The sequence below is a fragment of the Pseudonaja textilis genome, chromosome 2 (assembly GCF_049901715.1).
Source record: "Pseudonaja textilis isolate UNSWEBS1 chromosome 2, rPseTex1.2, whole genome shotgun sequence".
Classification (NCBI taxonomy): Eukaryota; Metazoa; Chordata; class Lepidosauria; order Squamata; family Elapidae; genus Pseudonaja; species Pseudonaja textilis.
The window spans coordinates 210,280,610-210,300,276 of record NC_141991.1 but is presented as its reverse complement, the minus strand read 5'-3'; the positions used below and the strand labels follow the sequence as shown (position 1 = coordinate 210,300,276).

The following is a 19,667-nucleotide window of genomic DNA, read 5'->3' as shown; positions in this document are numbered from 1 at the left end:
AAATCAAATAAATAAATAAATCTCTAGCGCTTGAGATCTCAGCTCCCTGGCGGCTACTCCTGCGCCGCGTTTTGTATTATGCCGCTGCTGTAAACAGGAGCTATGTGTAGCGGGAATCAATACCGGGATTGTTTAATGACAAATGTAGTTTGTTTCTTCTTTCCCCACTTTCTTTGCGAACTCAAGGCAAGAGACGTGGAAGGAGCCGGAGAAGGTCTGCCTTCTGGGAATTTAAGTATTTTAAACAGATGCACCCCACCCCAATAAAATAAAATGAGAGAGCTGAATCCAAAAGATAGAATTCTTTATTGGCCAAGTGTAGTTGGGCACACAAGGAATTTGTCTTGGTGCAAATAAAAGAAAAGAAACATTCGTCAAGAATGATAGTCATAGGGTACAATAAGCAATCAAATCATACTAGGAAACAGTCAATATAAATCTTAAGGAGAGTTGAACAGTGTTGAGGGAATTAAAAGAAATTGGCCTTTGTGTTTTCAGAAGTACTACGAACCTATTTCTTCCTCCTGAATAAATGACCAATATTAACTATTCATTTGATTCATAAATGCAATTCTGGTAAATCACTTGGGTGACTCTGATTTTGTATTTATCTGCATCTTCCCCAGCCCCTTTTTATACTATTTATCTAAAAAGTTCTTGGGAATTCAAACATTTGCCATTCATTTCTCAGCTATGGATGGGGTGTGAGTGGGGGCTTCCTTTAAAATTATAGACACAGATGGAGGTCCACCAATGTAGTCAAATGTGGTCCAGAAGGTTTGTAACGTTTCTATCAAAAATCAGTAGTACAGGTAGTCCTTCACTTACAATTATTCATTTAGTGACTTTGAAGTTTCTTCCCACCATGTAAAGTAGGTTGGGCTAACAAAGGCGCCCAATATGCCTCTATGGATAAGAATGAGCTTCAACCTCAGTCTGCCCAATTCTAGTTCTTAATCTTAGCAACTATTACTCTCTGGCTTTCTGATCTTGCTGGTACTGGGCAAATTGTGTCAATAGCCACCATTAAGCAAAGTATGGATTAATAAGGGCAAGTAAAGCAGACTATTGCATACCAGTACCTTTTGAGCAATTGAGTGCTTAAAGTACTATAGAAAAACTGTAACTCAGCTTTACTATAAAGATCAGTTTTGTACCATGGATATGTATTTGTAACCCCTAAATAGACCCAACTACTAGGAGCAATTGCAGAACTGAATTACACTAATCTTCAAACACTGGGGACTTGTTGTATATTGCCCTTGCTATGTTAAACATTGGAAAATGTTATGAACATCACTAGAATATACTATTGTCAATTTGCTTGGCTCCTTGCAAATTCAAAGAAATTCATATGTACTCACTTCATATAAAACATGATAAAAAGTAAAACAGTTCATCAATGTATTTTGTTTGGATGATGATATGCTGGTATTTTTTTTTCAGCTGCGTTACAACTCTAGATATCTGTGTTCACTTGTACGAACCTCTCCATATCTCATACAAGAAACATTTAAAAATGCAAAAGGAGACTAATGAGACCCAATTGGAAATATGATTCACACACAAAGGTTTCCTTAGCAATATTATATACATGCTTTCCCATGTATTCTTCTGGAATAGTTTTCTGCCTCCACTCTAGCTTGCAAAACCTAATTGCTGGGAAATCCCCATCTAGACCGAGACAACTACCCTCAGTTTCCCGGTAATCGCCAAGCTCGGACGAAGCCTACGTTCCTAGCCAGGCGAAATCATACCGCTCGGCAAGCTAACGGGGTTTGCTTCCGGTTGACACCCGGAAGTGAAGCTTAGAGAGTGGGAGCCGCAGCACTTCGTTCTTCCCGGTCTTGTCTCTTTGCTGGTTTTCCCCGATCCTGCTTGCTTTCACTGCCCAATGCATCCGCGGCGCCCCGAGGGCTTCGACGGCCTGGGCTATCGGAGCGCCCGAGAGGAGCCCGGAGGCTTCGCGGCCAAGCCGGATCTAGGCCACTGGGTCACTACCCCGCCTGACATTCCTGGCAGCCGCAACCTCCATTGGGGTGAAAAGACGCCGCAGTTCGCCGCAGGCACACCTTTGGTGGCGGCTGGGCTCAACGAGGACCCGTACCTAGGAGGTGCTGGCACCAACTCCGGTGCGTAAAACAAATCGTCGAGTGCGGGAGTGGCACGTGCAGATTAAGAGCCTGGCCTCCGCCCTTAGGCAGCAGGTGCTCCAGTGCGTCAGGCAGGTCTGCTCCGCAGTCCTTATTGGTTAGGTCCGCTTGATAAAGCTACCGGAAACGGTGTGCTAATTTACATTCTTTTTACACTTTTTGGATGCTATCCAGCTCTCTGCAATCCATGTCTTTAGGTGTGACTCTTTTTGGAAGCATCTTGTTCCCCCCCCCGCCGCAAAAAAGTTATGCAGTATTTGGAATATTATTTAAGAGATACAAGGAAATTAAATATTTAACTTATTTAGAAACATTCTATATCTTGCAGTTAATAAAGACGCCTAATGTGCTAAAATTTATGGATTTGCTGTATAATTTATTGCAATGAATAGTAAAAATTCTATACCGAAATGTGTTGCTCACGTTCTGGCTTTAATGGATGGTTATCTCTCTTTTAGAGCAAATAAATCGGTTTGCAGGCTTTGGGATTGGCTTGGCAAGGTAAGAGGTCTAATCTTTCATTAGTGGCATTTTTTAAAGTGCAAAGACCCCTTTTTTAAAAAAGTTCATGCCCACTGTGTAATTCAGAAATTTAATACTGCCATTAAAACTTTAAACAAAATGTTACAGTTGTTGTGTTTTCATAACTAACACAGTTATTAATATTGTTAAGTAACTATTTAATACTCGATATATGTTCAGTTTTTGTGGCTGCCCTTGTCAATCAATCACTCTAAGTGGCTTATAATATCTGAATCCCATCTGATGTTGCTAACTAACCAAGGCTATTCATATTCTTGCCTAGTTTTGGGCTATTAGTACTAATGCTTGCAGTAAAGCTACACTAGAAAAAATTACTCATCTGGAACAGTGGTGGGATTCAAAAAAATTTACTACCAGTTCTGTGGGCATGGGTTGGTGGGCATGGCAGGGAAGGATACTGTAAAATCTCCAGTCAGATGTGGTGTTTGATGGTTCTCCGAACTACTCAAAATTTCTGCTACCAATTCTCCAGAACTGGTCAGAACCTGCTGAATACCACCTCTGATCTAGAAGGAGATTGTGTTTAACGTCTCAATTTGAACCAACAGTTCTTCAAGTTGGTCTCAACTTAGTGAAAATTTGGAATGATGCATTTTCAAAACAACTCATAACTGAAAGAAGTTCATCTCTTTGGAAATAATCATTAATTCATCTGAGCAAAGTGTTGTTTAATTATAACAAGTTAGCCATAATTTGCCAATGTATGTATCCAATCCTGAAATCTTATTAACAGTTTGCCAATAAGATCTAAATTGATGAATTGGATGGAGTAAAGGATTTCTGTTTGTTCAGCCCAATATGTAATGTGTTTTCAATGTAGACTGAAGTGATAATCGAAATTTCTATTTCTGTAAAAATCCAATTTCTTTCAAAAATTTATATAAGAAGGGTCTTAAGAGTTTTTATACTTGATGTTGGGCCACATAAATGTTTTGAAGATTCTGGCTTTTGATGTAGTGTAAAAGAATTAAGACAGGAGTCCTGAATTATTTCCATATTTTATTTAGATCATATTAATTTTTAGCCTTTTACTAATCCACTATGAATATAATCTCATGAATTTGTGGTTACTAAAAGACAATTGGGCACTTTCAATGTGCCATTTCAATGCATTGCAATTCAATGTGTCATTTCAGTGCGTCATTTCAGTGCGTCATTTCAATGCACTTTTTATGACCCCTGTTTACCATTAGTCTACTTTGGAAATAAAGGATTTTAAAAATCTTTTTAGATAATTTCCATTCAACATATCCGACATCTACTGAAACTTTAGATTCATTATAGAGCAAATTGGAATAAATAATTGCCCCAAAATATTATTAGACTTTAGAACACTATACTAGTATATACTGAGATATACTGGTATGATAAAAGACCATGAAAAGTAATAACTAGAATGCATTTAAATTATTTACGGTTGCTTCTGTATATAAATTAAATTTCTTACTCATGACTAGTATTACATTCAATACTAAAACAATTTCACAATCAAAGAAATTAGTAAAGAAATCCCAAAAATATTTTGGAAAACTTGGACTTGTAAATATAGGTAGTCCTCAACTTACAACCATTTACTGAGTGACCATTCAAAGTTACAACGGCACTGAAAAATGTGACTTACAACACTTACAACATATATATGGATTTTCTTCAGTAGCGTCATTCTATTGAAAGCAGAATTTTTAATAATATAAGCACAAAATGTATAGATATAATATACTTTAATTCTATCTACACTATGTTCATAATTATTAGGCAAGCTGTATTTTTGAGGATTATTTTTATTATTGAACAACTACAGTGCTCAGTCAACCCAAAATGTTAATAAACCTCAAAACAGAATATTTTAAAAAGTAAAAGTGAGGTTATGGCTTTCTTAGAATATCTATGTGTGCACAATTATTGGGCAACTATTAGTGTGCAGAATTATTATGCAACTAAATGAAAAATGAAAATTTTCCCATCTCACTCATTTATTTTCATCTGTTAAAGTTTCCCATCTCATTTATTTTCAAAATTTACAAATAAACATTTCTGACAGTTCAAAAAAAAAAAATCAGTGACCAACATAGCCAACCTTCTTTTCAATAACAGTCATAAGTCTTCCATTCATGGAGTTTTTGAACTGTTCTTGAACTGTTGACGATCAACTTTTTGTGCAGCAGCAACCACAGTCTCCCAGACATTGTTCAGAGAGGTGTACTGTTTTCTTTCACCATAAATCTCCTGTTTAAGTAGGGTTTAGGTCAGGTGAGAAAGAGGGGCATGTCATTCTTATTTCATGTTTACTGGCTAACCACACAGTGGAGTATTTTGATGCATGCGATGGAGCATTGTCCTGCATAAAAATCATGGTGGTCTTGAAAGATGCAAACTTTTTCCTGTACCACTGCTTGAACAAAGTGTCTTTTAAAAACTGCAGTAGGTTTGGGAGTTGATTTTGAGTCCATCTTAAACCCAGAAAGGTCCAACTATCTCATCTTTAATAATACCAGGCCATACCAGTACCCCTCCTCCACTTTGCTGGCGTCTGAGTCAAAATGGAGCTCTGTTCCCATTACTGATCCAGCCCCAGGCCCTTCCATCTGGTCCATCAAGAGTCATCTTATCTCATCAGTCCATAAAACCAATGAAAAATCTGTTTTCAGATATTTCTTGTCTCAGTCTTGCCATTTCAACTTATGTTTCTTGTTCAGTGGTGGTTGGGTTTCAGCCTTCCTTCCCTTGGCCATGTCTCTGAGCATTGAATACCTTGTACTTCTGAGCACTCCAGATAGGTTGCACTTCTGGAATATGACAGTACTGGAGGATAATAGATTCCTGGTAGCTTCACATTTGATTCTTCTCAAATTTTGGGCAGTTAATGTGCGTCTTTTTTTCTCAACACATTTCTTGCGACCCTGTTGACTATTTGCAACAAAACGTTTGATGGTTCTGTGATCGTGCTCCAATATCTTAGCAATTGCAGCAGTGCTGTATCCCTCTGAAAGATTTTTTACAATTTTTGACTTTGAGTCAATTAAATCTCTTTTTTTAGCCCATTTTGCATGGGGAAAAGAAGCTGCCTAATAATTATGCACACCTTGATATAGGATGTTGATTTCCTTAGGCCACACCTTCCCTCATTACACAAATACACATCACCTGATATGCTTATGCCAACTAAGTATTCAAGTTTATACAGCTTGAAGGTGGAAAATATGCATTAAAATGATATGGTCAAAATAATTAATTGCCTAATAATTGTGCACATGGTGTAAGTATGTATAAACTTTTTGTTATCCTTGTTGTAATTAGTATAGAAGTTGCTTGAGGGGATGCTCGCTATATGAGATTTTTTTATAAGTTGATAGATCTAAGTGGCCATGCAAAAAGCACTATAACTCTCAGATTAATTTCTCATGAGAAAAGACACATACTACTCATTTCCCTCACTATCCTAGGGTAAAACAAAACCACAAATCTAATAGGATGGGCTTTGCCAATTGGCCATTGTGGTGGTTTTTAACTGCTGCTTTTTAAAGGTTCCATTGTAACCATAGGGGAGAATAACCCCTCCCCTAAGAAGTGTGCTGCCTAGCAACTAGTGCCAGTAGTGCAGTATGCCTTCCTTTTTTAAGTAGCAAGGCATTCTCACACAAGTAGTTAAACGAGCTATACAGTTCTTGCTGCTTACATGTGGCAGGGCTGACTGATGAAGTCTTGGACACGGATCATAACGTACAATAATTCCTGTCTGGCTGTTTAATGTGATATGCTGATTTGTTTTGGTTTTTTGTGGCTGTGTGTCTATATAAATGGATTTCATAGCTAGTTCATGTAAACCAAATAGAGAACAAGTATTTCACATTTCACGATTTCTAGACATTATCAAACTGACAGTTTTGATTAGTTTAGACAGTTATCAAACCTGTCTAATACCTATGTATGTTCCTTTTTGTAAATGAATTAATTTTGCTGGGGTTTGTAGGTTTTATTCCCCTCTGTATTGCCAGGCTACTGACATGTTATAGTAGCCCATCTTTGTCTTTCAGCAGAGATGGACAACCTGGATGCTTTGAAATGTAAAAAAGATTGTGGAAGTTATATCAGAAACACATAGGTTGTCTATTAGAATGAGCTTATTTTGGGCAGGTATTTTGCTTCATCAGAATTCAACACACCTCTTCAAAACCAAACAGCACCCATCTTCTAATCAACAGAGTGGTTATTTGGTTTCGATAAATGGGGCTTCTGAACATATGCTATGCATTCAATGCAGATCGCTACTGAAAGAAACATACTACTCACATTATCCCTGCCTTCTTATTTTGTAGAAGCAGAATAACTCATAACAATTTTCCATATTAGAACAAATATTTTGTGTATTTCATATATGCAAAAGAAGCTGTAGTTCAATATACAACATAGATTTTTGCAGAAGGCAGATAGATGTATGTGTGAAGCTTATTGAGAGTTAGCTATATGTTATAAATCTTAATTTCCTAGACATCACAGTTGAACAAATTAGAATGACTAATGTTCTAATGAAAGTTGAGCATTTAAAATAATTGTTTCTTCACAGTTTATTCACAGAAAATGTGCTGGCTCATCCTTGCATTGTTTTGCGTCGGCAATGCCAGGTAAATTCTTTGGGCTGTTGTAGGCTATTATTCAAACATTTGTTTTGTGTTTCTCTGTATATAATTAGGACAGCGGGTTCCATGCATATTTAGTATTCAATTTTATAACTTCTTCTGATATTAAAAATGTATTTCTTCCCTTTTGTAAAATAGAAAATATCAAGATTATGAAGTTAGTTTAACCTGGCATAACATACAGCCAAATAACTCACATTTCTACATCAAGTTTGTAGAGATTCTCAGTCATCCAGGTCATGGTTGTCCCAAAGGTGCTTTTTCAGGAGGCAACTAGACTTTCTATTTTTTTTCTTTTGAAGATGTTTCACTTCTTATCCAAGAGCTGAAGAAGTGTCTTGGATGAGAAGCAAAATGTCTTCAAAAGAAAAACCAAGAAAGTCAAGTTGCCTCCTGAAAAAGCACCTTTGCGTTCCACACCAAGTAAATAAATTGTTTTACTGCTCTAACTGAACCACTTAATAAAATAGAACTGAATTTTCTATTTCAGACAGTTGGAATAGCTTTTCACTGAGATCATCTTTTATATTGTTCCTAGTTTAAACTTTATTTATACTCTGGTCTAATATTTTATATATTTTAATGAGAAGTTGAAATAGCTTCCTCCTTTTTTCCAAAATTATGAATTTGTTGAAATCCTTATCAGTGTAGCCAATCTTAAGGTAAAATACTTAAGGAAATTCATTCAAGCTATACACATCTTTTGGAATAAGTGTTTTGGAGCCTCTGGGAACACATAAACACCTCTTCTCTGAATCAATACAACATTGATAACTTTACAGCTTCATAAACCACTGTCAGTTGTTTCCCTATGGATGCGTGTATATTTGTACATATACACATATGGAGACATTTCAGAGCTGCTTCGAAAGCAGCAGCACAATCCTTAAAAAAAAAAAAAAGCAGGAACTTCATGGATTTAAAAAAAGAAACTTCATATATGCTCCATCATGTTCTGAAGCATCTCTTCTGAAAGATCTAAAAATCGTCATCCTAATATTTTGAAGACATGCATTTTAGCATTTGGATCTGAAACAGGCAATACTGCTGTACCTGTTGGTGAATCTCTAAAGGCATTCATACCTTTTGCTGGTTTTACTCATAGCCATAATGGCTCAGAAAAGTCCATATTTTCATTAAGGGTATTTCTTAATTCTTCTATGCAGTTTATTGTGCAAAACAAGAAAAGATAGATAAAACAAGATGTCCATGCCACTTTAGGACTCTTTGGATCCAAAATCTGGAACTTCTAATTTAAGTGCAAGGGAATATAAATTTAGATGTAAAAATGTTGTTTTGAATTTATTGTCACTAATATATGGGATTCGATTAATTTTTTTAATATGTAAAAGTATTCATGCAACATTTATTGCATCTAAAGATCCAAGGGATCCAAATCACACACATCATTAAAGATTTGTAATCATGATTTGTCTACACAAAATAAGCAATAGCGATCTAGCATATATATGAACCACATCGATATATGTCATATTATAAATTATATGAATTTAGGACAGCTCATTTTTACACTTGTGTATATACTTTATATTTTCAGGTTAATTATCATGCCAAGAATTATCACCTTACTCCTTTTACAATCATCAACATTATGTATAGCATCAATAAAACCCAGGTTAGTATTTACTCTCACTTGGAGGTTATTTATTTCTAAATTTAACTTACAAGTTTTTAAAGAACAATAAATTTTCTATTGTTTTTGATTTGATTTATGCACTGTGACTTTCTCATATGGTGTAATAGTACAAAATAGCAATATGTAAAGAGGTTATTATTTGTTAACATCAGCTTTTTCAATACATCCAATACTGAACAAATTATAACTTAAATTTTAGGGCCCCAGAGCTCTTTGGAAAGGAATGGGGAGTACTTTCATTGTCCAGGGTATAGCCCTTGGAGCAGAAGGCATCATCAGTGAATTCACACCCTTGCCAAGGTATAATCATTTTCTGTTATTGTGTTCTGTCATTGTGTTAAGTAAAATATTAATAATTGTTCATATATATGTGAGAGATTATTTGTTTGAATTGGTAAAAAAAATAAGCCACTCTAATAATTGTTTTATGATGAGAATCATTCAGAATAACAGAGTTGAATGGAATCTTGGAGGTCTTCAAGTCCAACCACCCGCAAGGTTGGAGCACCCACAACTTTTGGAGGTTAGCTGTTCCACTGATTGTTTTCACTGTCAGGAAATTTCTCCTGTTTTAGTCTGGATCTCTCCTTGAAGTTTCCATCTGTTACTTCTTGTCCATCCTTCAGGTGCTTTGGAGAACAGGTTGATCCCTCTTCTTTGTGGCAGCTCCTTAGATATTGGAATATGCTTTCATGTCGCCTTAGCCTTTCTTTTAACTAGACTAGACATACCCAGTTCCAGTTCTAATTCAGTTGAAGCTTATATATTTGATTTTCTCCCTTTTCTGCTGACTGGGGAATGTTAAAAAAGCGTCTTTAGTGTTACATGGACGCTACTGCTACATGGCAATATTTCTAGAGGCACTTACTTCCTTTCCTTTGCTGAGCTGATCTACTAACCTGTGCCTGTAGGAGGAAGAAGAGAGTTTGGTATTAACCAAGCATGTTCCAAATGCTTGTGAAGGTAGGTCCATCACGTGTATGCAGACTAACCAGGATGTCTAATAAAGCTGTCTGGATTAGAATCATCCGTATAAAGCAGGCATGCTCACATTCTTGGATAAACCATATTTTTGAGGAAATTATTTTAACATCTAATATGAATATAGCATTATATCTACAGGTACAGTAGTCCTCAATTTACAACAATTCATTTAGTGACCGTTCAAAGTTACAACGGCACTGAAAAAAGGGACCTATGACCATTTTTCACACTTAAGACAGTTGCCACAGTTGCTTGACAACTGACTCATGTCATAATAATTTATGACAGTTGCAGCGTCCCAGGAGAATGTGAAAGGATTCCCCTTTTGAGACCTTCTGACAAACAAGATCAATGGGGAAACGAGAGTCACTTAACAACCCTATTACTAATTTAACAACTGCAGTGATTCTCTTAACAAGTGTGATGAGAGGTTATATACAACATAAATTTTGGGCTCAGTTGTGGTCATAAGTTGAGGATTACCTATATTGTTTATTCAGATGCATTGTAAACTAATAATAATGTATGCTGAAATGATATTAGTAGCAATTCTAGAAAAAGGATAGACTTTGTTATAGAAAGTTACCAGTTAGTAAGATATTCTGCTGTATAAGATATCAACGAATACACACCTTTTCTTATCCTTTGGGGACTCTGTATTTTGCCTTTATAATGCAACTTTTCCTCCATTACCAGTTCTGTATTGTTCATAAGCGTGTCTTAATTTTTCTTCAGTTTTAACGTAAGTAACAAGATTGGTATTAATAAGTAAAATAAAACATACCACAGGTAATCCTCGACTTAAAACTATTCATTTAATGACTGTTCAGAGTTACTGCAAATAGTGACTTGTGACCAGTTCTCAGATTTATAACCATTGTAGCATCCCCACAATCGTGATCAAACTTTAGGTACTTCCCAACTGGCATGTATTTAGGATGGTTGCAACATCCTAATGTCCTGGGATCGCCATTCGCAACTTTCCTAGTGAGCTTCTGACATCCCTCAACATAGCATAAAGTAATGACTTGGTGTATATTCTAATTGCTGAATGAATAAGAGATCTTTTTTAAAATTTTCAGAGAAATTTCATACAAATGGAATCCCAGGCAAATAGGAGGACATCTGACCCTAAAAGCGTATGTATGATTGTCAGTTTTTATTGGTGCTTGCTGTTGTCATAGTTTCAAATTAATAACCACATAGGCAAAACAAAAGTGAATGGTAAGCATAACAAGACTCTCCCTGTTGTAGAATAAACAACATCAACTTGAGCAGGATTATCTGGATTTGTTGAAGTACCAAATCCAGAAGTCCCCATTATAGAAAAAAATACCATTCTGACTGAAAATTCTAAAAGGTAATCCAACACCGTGAACAGACCAATTTGTGGAAAATTTGAGACTTTCAGGTTGTAGTATTTGTTTTTAATACTAAAATCTGTTTTCTTCATTTTATTCTTATGATTGCCTTGATGCATACACACAAATTAGCATAGTTGAAAAACTGAGGATGAATTCTCGTTTCTTTTTTACTTCTTTCCAATTAATGAATTTAAGTATTATTCAGAAAATGATACACAAATGGGTTTGAAGAAATAGAAAATACAAGTAGTTATTGACTTGCAACCATTCATTCATCCCAGTACTACCAAAGTCAAGTGATTATAATCTGAGTGCTTGGCCATTGGTTGTCATTTAGGACCAGTTGCAACAGCCCATAATCATGTGAGCATCATTTGTGACCTTCCCTACTAGCCTCCCACAAGCAAAGTCAATAGGGTAGCTGACAGGAAGTAGGAAGATGCAGTGTCTTTGCCTAACAATCCCCCAGTCTTCACTTAATAACATCAACAGGAACTGCTGGAATTGCCATTGCATGTGACATCATGCTTTTATGACCACATCACTTGATGACAAAAATTCTAGTTCCAATTATCCTTGCAACCTGAGAATTACCTGTATGGGTGAAATAAATTAAATTGTAAAGAATTAAGGTTATTCTTGAGTGGGATGTTTGAAATTAAAATATGTGATTGGATTTTAGCAAATTGGATTTTGATTATCAAAATAGTAACTGTCTTTATTCCTCTAGGTTGACTTGTATCATAGCAATGCCTTTTTATTCAGCAAGTTTGATTGAAACTGTGCAAGTAAGTTTTGATTTTATATATATACATATTTGCATTTTCTTTTGTATAATTCCCAGGGAATCAGAAGTTTGTAGCCTTGGAACTGAGCTTTTACATTCTGTCTTAGACCAATTGCTTCTGAAGGAGCATAGTTAAAATTTCCAAAATTCTTAGATGCAACTGAAGATCAGGTTTCATATATTTATTTTTTAATAGAATAACATTCTTTCTGTCAGGGTTCCATTCGATTTCTTTAAATCACTTAATTTAATCCAGTGGTTCCCAAAGTGGGTGGTACCGCCCCCTGTGGCTCTGCAGGCTCACCCATTGACTGTTGCACCACTCCAGAGCTGGCACCTCGAACGTCCCCCTGCTGCCTCTTAGTGCCCCTCTGCCAGCCCCCTTGGGGATGCTAAAAGGTGGCAGGGGTGACGTGTCGAATGCGGCGCGGCGACACGTAACGTGCCACTGCAGCCTCATTTGAGGCGCCAGCTCTGGAGTGGTGCAACAGCCGGCATCTCGAACGCCCCCTTTCCAACTTTTAGTGTCCCGAAGGGGGCCAGCAGAAGGGCGCTAAGAAGCAGCAGGGGGGCATTCGAGGCGCTGGCTGTTGCACCGCTCCAGAGCCAGCACCTTGAATGTGGCAGCGGTGGCACATTACGTGCCGCCGCGGCCACATTCAGTGTGCCGCCCCCCTGCCACCTCTTAGTATCCCCAAGGAGGCCGGCAGAAGGGCACTAAGAGGAGGCAGGGGGGAGTTTGAGGCGGCAGGGGGGCGTTTGAGGCACCGGCTCCAGAGCAATGCAACAGTCAATGGGTGAGCCTGCAGGGTGCTAAGAGGTGGCAGAGGGAACGTTTGAGGCACCGGCCCTGCAGGCCCATTGACTGCTGTACTGCACCAGAGCCGGCACCTCGAATGCGGCATCTCATTGGAAAAAGCTGCCACCACCGCTTTCCCAAAGTGCTGCCGCTGTTGCATTCTGTCTGTCTGTCCGTTCGTCCATCCATCCAAAAGGTCTCTGTCTGTCTGCCTGCCTACCTACCTGCCTGTCTTTCTGTCTACCTACCTACCTATCTACCAATATAATCTATCTACCTACCTACTTATCCCTACATCCAAAAGTTCTGTCTGTTTTCCTGCCTGCTTGCCTACCTACCTATTTATCTACCTACCTACCTACCTACCTACTTGTCTATCCATCCATCCATGTTCGAATAACCGGCCCCGCTGGCACATTGGGAAAGTAGAGCAAAGCCAGTCTGGGAGGGAGGGAGGGAGAGAGAGAGAAAGAGAGAGAGAGAGAGAGCAGACCTGATGCATCCGATTGAAATGAGGCCTAGTTTAGACTGAGGTCCTTTTCCACGTTGAAACATCTTTGGCTTCTATTAAAGGTTTTGTGGATGAAACATGGTCAAGACTATAATGAAGCTCTCACATTTTCTTGAGGCTTTAAACAGGATCAATTGGACCAGATCTCCACCCTAAAAAATTACTTTTCCCCAATGTATTACAGTGCCAATTTTGAAGAAGGCAAAACCAAAATGTGCTGGTAAATTACAAGAACACACACACTCCCTTCTAATCCTGCTGGAGCAGGTGATTGGACTAGAATAGATATCTCATTATCTTTCTCCTCCCTCCCTCCTCCTTTCTTCCTTTTTCTTTCTGTCCCTTCCATTTCCCCCTTTCTTTGTCCTTTTTTTTTCTTTCCCTTTTCTCTTTCTTTACTTTTTTCTCTTTTTCCTCTCTCTTTCCTTCTCTCAGGCTCACCCCATTGACTTGGTGCACTACTACACTTGGGCTTGCTTGGGCAGGTCCCTTCGATGCTGTGGGCTCAATGGGGTGAACCTGTGGGGCCGGCACCTAGAATGCAGCAGTGGCAGCACATTTGAAAAGTAGAGCAAAGCCAGAGGTCGGTCATTTTTGCTGCAAAGAAACACAAAAGCTTCTGGTTTGTGCATAAGAAGGGACACACATGTCAATGTAACTCAGCAACATAAAATAAAGAAATACAAATAAAAATCAACAAGAATCGGCAAAGCATCTCTGATTAGATTCTATTCACTACTAGAATCTAATCAGAGATGCTTTGCCAATTCTAGTCCAATGGCCTGCTCCAGCACGGTTGGAAGGGAGTGTGTGTGTGTATGTATGTGCATGGCTGTCAAAACTCCAAAAACAGGTCAAGTAGCTCTGGGGAGGCCAGTCATAAATTAGAACACTTGCTAAACAACTGGCCATTAAGTGAGGACACTTGTATTTGGTTTGCCAGTCACCTTACCATGCCCACCCAGTCACATGACCACCAAACCACACCCACCCGGTAATGTGACCAGCAAGCCACGCCCACCCAGTCACATGACCAGCAAGCCACACCCACCCAGTCACATGACCAGCAAAGCCACACCCTCAATTTAGGCCACGCCCACAGAAATCTGAATCCCAACCCTGGGTGGGGGGCACTGAGGATGAGTTTGTAGCACCAAAGGGGCGGTGGACTGAAAAAGTTTGGGAACCACTGATTTAATCTGTAATGTGGAAAACATATTAACTATAATGAACAATAATTGTTTTGAGACTAACGTGGCCGACAAATCAGCAAGTAGTTTCCTTCCTATGCATTGCTTTTCAAAGTGCTTACCACTTGGTGGCACTCTAAGAACTTCATAATCAATTTTTATCTGCATTGGAAGCATGATAGTTGCAAATCTGTGCATTCCAGTCCCTATTTATTTATTTATTTGGATTTATTTGATAGATTGATTGATTTCTATAGTTAGTAAATGACTCTAGGTAGCTTACAATTCAAACATACATTACAATAAAAAATTAAAAAACATTTTAAAGTAATGGAAACAGTAAAAACATTAAAACCAATAGAGAATGTTAAAACATCTAATTTACACATAAGAGCAAGATATCTTGGCCTGTTAACAATATAGCCAGGAGGCAGGACCCTTAGCTCATGTGGTGCCATGGCTCGGGAGCATAGCCAGGTTTTACAAAAGACTAACAGGGCTGGGGCCATTTTAATCTCCGAAGGGAGGATGTTCCATAGAGCCGGGAGTGCTGCAGAAAAAGCTCACTTTCTCGCTCCTGCCAGCTGACATTCTTTGGCTGAAGGAATCTGCAGCATGTCCATTCTCTGTCCTAGTTGGATAGGTAGAAAGACTGGGGAAAAAAGGCAATCCCTCAGGTACCCTGGTCTCAAACCACCAGCACCTTGAATTTCACCATTGTTACCAGAAATACATTGGTAACCAATGCAGCTCACACACAAGTGGTGTTACATGTGCCATATATCTGGCAGCAGTTACTACCTGCTGCCCCTGCATTCTGACAAGTTGAAATTTGCTAATGGTCTTCAAGGGCACCCCATGTAAAGTGTGTTACAATATTCTAATCTGGAGGTTACAAGGGTACGAGTTACTGTAAGCAGGGCCTCCCAGTCCAGGTGTGGGCGCATCTGGCACATCATCCAAAGGTGTACAAAGGTCCTCCTGGTTATGACTGCCATTTGCTGTTTGAGTGGGAGCAGCATGTCCAGGAGGATCCCCAGATTGCACACCAGGACTATTTGGGGCAATGCCACCCCATCCAGAACCAGAAGATACTTGTCTCCAGAGGTTCCAAATACCCACAGCTACTCTGTCTGCCAAAGATCTTGAACTGAAATTTAAAAAAAACAAAGCTGGCAAATACCGAGTATGTTCATTAATCATCTAGAACAATGTTTCTGAACCTAAGCTACTTTAAGATCTGTGGACTTTTGTGGGAGTTGAAGTCCACAGATTTTAAAGTTGCTTAGGTTCAGAAACATTGTTCTAGATGATTAACAAACATACATGTTAAAATTCCACAGGTTAAAATTGCCAAGGTTTAGAAGCACTGTTCTAGAATCTTTACAGCTATGTCTGATCCCCTGTACTACTTCTACAAACTATATTTAACCCCTTTTACTACCTTTAGAGGTTCACTATATTCTGTGAAGTCACCAAGAAATTAAAACTTAGAATACAGAAAAAACCTAATGTTGTATAATTTGCATGGATCAATTACAGAAGATAATATAAAGTGAATATAAGACTAGAGGATAAACCAAACTTTCAATTATGCCTTCCACAATTTCATAAGCTTTAGAGCAATCATTTGGCATAATATTTAAATCATGAGTGTCCAACCTTTTGGCTTTCCTGGGCTGCACTGAGTGTAGAGAAATTATCTTGGGCCGCATATAAATATATATAATATAGTTAATGTATATAAATCACATAATAATTTTAAAAGTTAAAATCTGGTAAAGTCGTGTTATAGCAGTCCAGTGTTGCATGCAGCCTCTGGGCTGTGGGTTGGACACACCTGCTTTAAATCAAAGCCTATTCAACCTGAAATACAATAGGTTGGAAATCTAATAAGACTCTATCAACTTATTTTTCTGAATAAGTTTAAACTAGTCACAGTAATCATAAATTCAGGGTATTTACCTAGTTGAAATACTGTGTTCTCTTACAGAGTGAAATCATTCGGGATAATCCTGGAATTTTGGATTGCCTGAAAGAGGGCATAGGCAGAGCAATGGGCTTTGGAGTTCCCCATAGCAAGCGACTACTCCCTCTATTGGCATTGACCTTCCCAACAGTTCTGCATGGAGTTCTTCATTACATAATCAGCTCGGCAGTACAGAAACTGGTCCTCTTCTTCCTAAAGAAAGAGAATTCTTCAAGCTTCCCAGCTGAGAACTCTAATTCTGTACAAAACATGTTGGATGCTTATTTTCCTGAACTTATTGCAAGCTTTGCTGCCAGTCTTTGTGCAGATGTTATGCTTTATCCACTGGAGACAGTTTTGCATCGCCTTCATATTCAAGGGACACGCACCATCATTGACAATACAGACCTTGGATATGAAGTTCTCCCCATCAATACACAGTATGAAGGGATGAGAGACTGTATAAATAGTATAAAACGTGAAGAAGGAATGTTGGGGTTTTACAAAGGGTTTGGGGCTGTAATTGTACAGTACACACTGCACGTAGCTGTATTACAGCTTACAAAAGTTATTTATTCTACACTGCTTCAGAACATTTCTTAATAACTTAGTGAACATGGCCATTTAGTTGGCTACATTTTCAGAAAATAAGTACAAGTAGTGAAATCTGAAAGATTAAATATATAGTAATGGTTCCTTTCATAAATAAAAACAAAGGCAAACATTTCCTTTACACAGGCTGTGGTAATAGGAAATTGAAATGCGTAGATCAACACAAGGCTTTTAAAATATTGAAATGTAAATAAAATATTAGAAGGCATTTTATAAATCTCTGCAAAGTATGATTTTTCAGAATGATGATAGATAGTAGGTACAATTCCTGCTGGCAATTTCTGCTGCATAACTGTTAGAAATAAACAATAGCTACATAGAAATAAAGCTGTGTTCTATTTAAAGCCTTGTCTCTTAGAGACACATGTACTAAAGATTGTTAAGATAAAATTAATTTGGCAGTCTTGGAATAAACTGCGAAAACTATGTACTTTGTCAGTTTTGTTGAAGGACTTTTCACGTAATTGCTGTAAACAATTTTGCTAATATCAATAATCCAAAATGTAAACAGCATTTTTACACACTGTATTCTTGTTTTACAGTGTACTTCCCCCTCCCCATATTGTGTTGATTAAACAGTATGTGGTACCACCCCCCAAAAAAAATCAAAACTGAAAATTATTCCATTACTTGCGTAAAAGAAAACTGGTTGAAATTTTTCTACTTAATTGCTGACAAGAATTTTGCTATAGTTGACACTACTGGAATTGTTCATACAATATTGGAATTCTGCCTCATCACAATATGAGTTCTCAGAAGAATATCATAAGTGGATGTTAGTTTAGCTTTCTAGTCTCCCTGGCTTAAGACAACATCAAAATATTTTCCAGTGAAGGTTACTTGAGTTCAATTGAAGTAAATACATTCCAAATAAATATAAGTCATATATAACAAGGAATTTTTTGTTGATAACTCTCTCAGCACAATATCATAGCTTTTAATTAAAGCCATTATTAATTTGAAATATTTTAAGCTTGAAGCCCAGTGGTTTAAACTCAGAACAGTGCTGTTTTAAACTAAAAACAGAGATGTTTCAAACTCAAAACACTTCAAAAATGATCAGAATGACTTGCTTTCCACTTGACAGTTGCTTTACAGTAAAATAGCTTCAATTCAAATGGATTGAATTGGAAATTATTGCAATCTCTGTTTTCAAATTTTAGTTAAAGTAAAAGAGAGGTTGTTTTCATTACTGCTGATACTATTTCAAGAATTGAATTGAAATTTATCTAAGAAATCTGGCTGAATTTGATGATCTTTATATTTCCCAACCAGAGATATATTGTAATTTTAGCTATTTAAATCCTTGCTTTTTTTCCCCTGAAATAGTAGAGCAGAATTTTTGTCCTTTCAGTATATTATGCAACTCTGGACTGCAGTCCATAGTAGGTTCCCTTTTAAAATGACATAATTTTATTTCAAAAACCTAATACATTAAATGTCTATATGCTTCTGGGTCCAAACTTGATCTAATGGAAGGTGTAGAAAGATGTATTTAACAATGCATAAGTCCTTTGAAAAAGTTATTTCTAGCAATCACTGTATGGTAAAAGACAAGCTGTGTCTATGAATCTAAAGACAATATTTCAGTTAAAAATGTATGTACAAAATTCAAATTTATGGGATACACCTGCTAAATGCACTTAAGAATTATGAAGCACATCAAATTACTTTTGAAAAGAAATTGAAATGGAACAAGTTAATCTTACTAATTTTTGTACTTATCAAAGAATTGATATGAGAATTTAAGACATCTTGTATTCAGACTGTTCTGCCAAAAGAAATGTTCCAAACAAAGTAATTAAGAGGGTAATAGTAACACATTTCAGCTTTTCAATGTATCTCATAGATGTACTGTAATTTTTTCAAATGCTTCTGGTAAGTTGAATGCTAGTGTCCTAAAGGAATTGTACACTTTGTAAGCTCTAATAAATATAAAATTGCTGTGATGAACTCAGTTTACAAAATATGTTTCTCAGAATTCTGGAATAAAAATCAGTATAAATTTTGTTTGACATTGGAAAAATATTTGGTTATGTGTGTGATGGCTGTCAAAACTCCAAAAACAGGAGTATCACTACCTTAAAATGTATAGCAGAGTAATTTGGAAATGGTGTACACAGATTTTAAAAAATTAAGCTCCTCTATGTCAACTTTAGTGTAAAAGATCAAGTGGGGAGAATTCTTCATTATTAATCAAATATTTAAAACATGCTGCAACTAGAAGTATTATCATTACAAAAGAACTTGGTATTGAACATTTTTATACAATAGCATAAAATGCCATTCCTTGTTCTATGAGGAAACCTTTAATATAGTAATATGTTCTAAGACAATACTTCGACTAAATTTCTTAGAAAATGTTGGCTTTCTTCTCATAATTATTTCCTGTGGACTTAGATCAAACAGCTGAAAAAAACAAAGGAAAAAATACGAAAGTATCTTATTATAGATTTTCATA

At 37.2% G+C, this 19,667-nt stretch overlaps 1 protein-coding gene and 1 long non-coding RNA gene across 2 annotated transcripts in view; one reads left to right on the top strand and one right to left on the bottom strand.

Moving 5' to 3' along the window:
• Positions 1-1,793: 1,793 nt before the first annotated feature.
• Positions 1,794-17,811, top strand: SLC25A46 (solute carrier family 25 member 46). The gene is made up of 8 exons (XM_026719813.2): positions 1,794-2,132; positions 2,612-2,654; positions 7,261-7,318; positions 8,892-8,969; positions 9,190-9,290; positions 11,057-11,113; positions 12,069-12,126; positions 16,619-17,811. Exons 1-8 carry the CDS (start codon positions 1,895-1,897, stop codon positions 17,195-17,197), a joined length of 1,212 nt encoding a protein of 403 aa, XP_026575598.1. The 5' UTR covers positions 1,794-1,894; the 3' UTR covers positions 17,198-17,811.
• LOC148127349 (uncharacterized) overlaps positions 9,766-19,667 on the bottom strand; it is a 68,577-nt gene continuing 58,675 nt past the window's right edge. Inside the window, exon 3 of the long non-coding RNA XR_015742242.1 lies at positions 9,766-9,895. This is a non-coding gene — a long non-coding RNA (uncharacterized LOC148127349). The remainder of the gene's footprint in view (positions 9,896-19,667) is intronic.

Coding starts and splice junctions, on each gene's coding strand:
- SLC25A46 (XM_026719813.2), top strand. CDS start 1,895: ATGCATCCGCGGCGCCCCGAGGGCTTCGACGGCCTGGGCTATCGGAGC. Junction 2,655..7,260: donor TTTGGGATTGGCTTGGCAAG/GTAAGAGGTCTA, acceptor GTTTCTTCACAG/TTTATTCACAGAAAATGTGC. Junction 7,319..8,891: donor TTTTGCGTCGGCAATGCCAG/GTAAATTCTTTG, acceptor TTATATTTTCAG/GTTAATTATCATGCCAAGAA.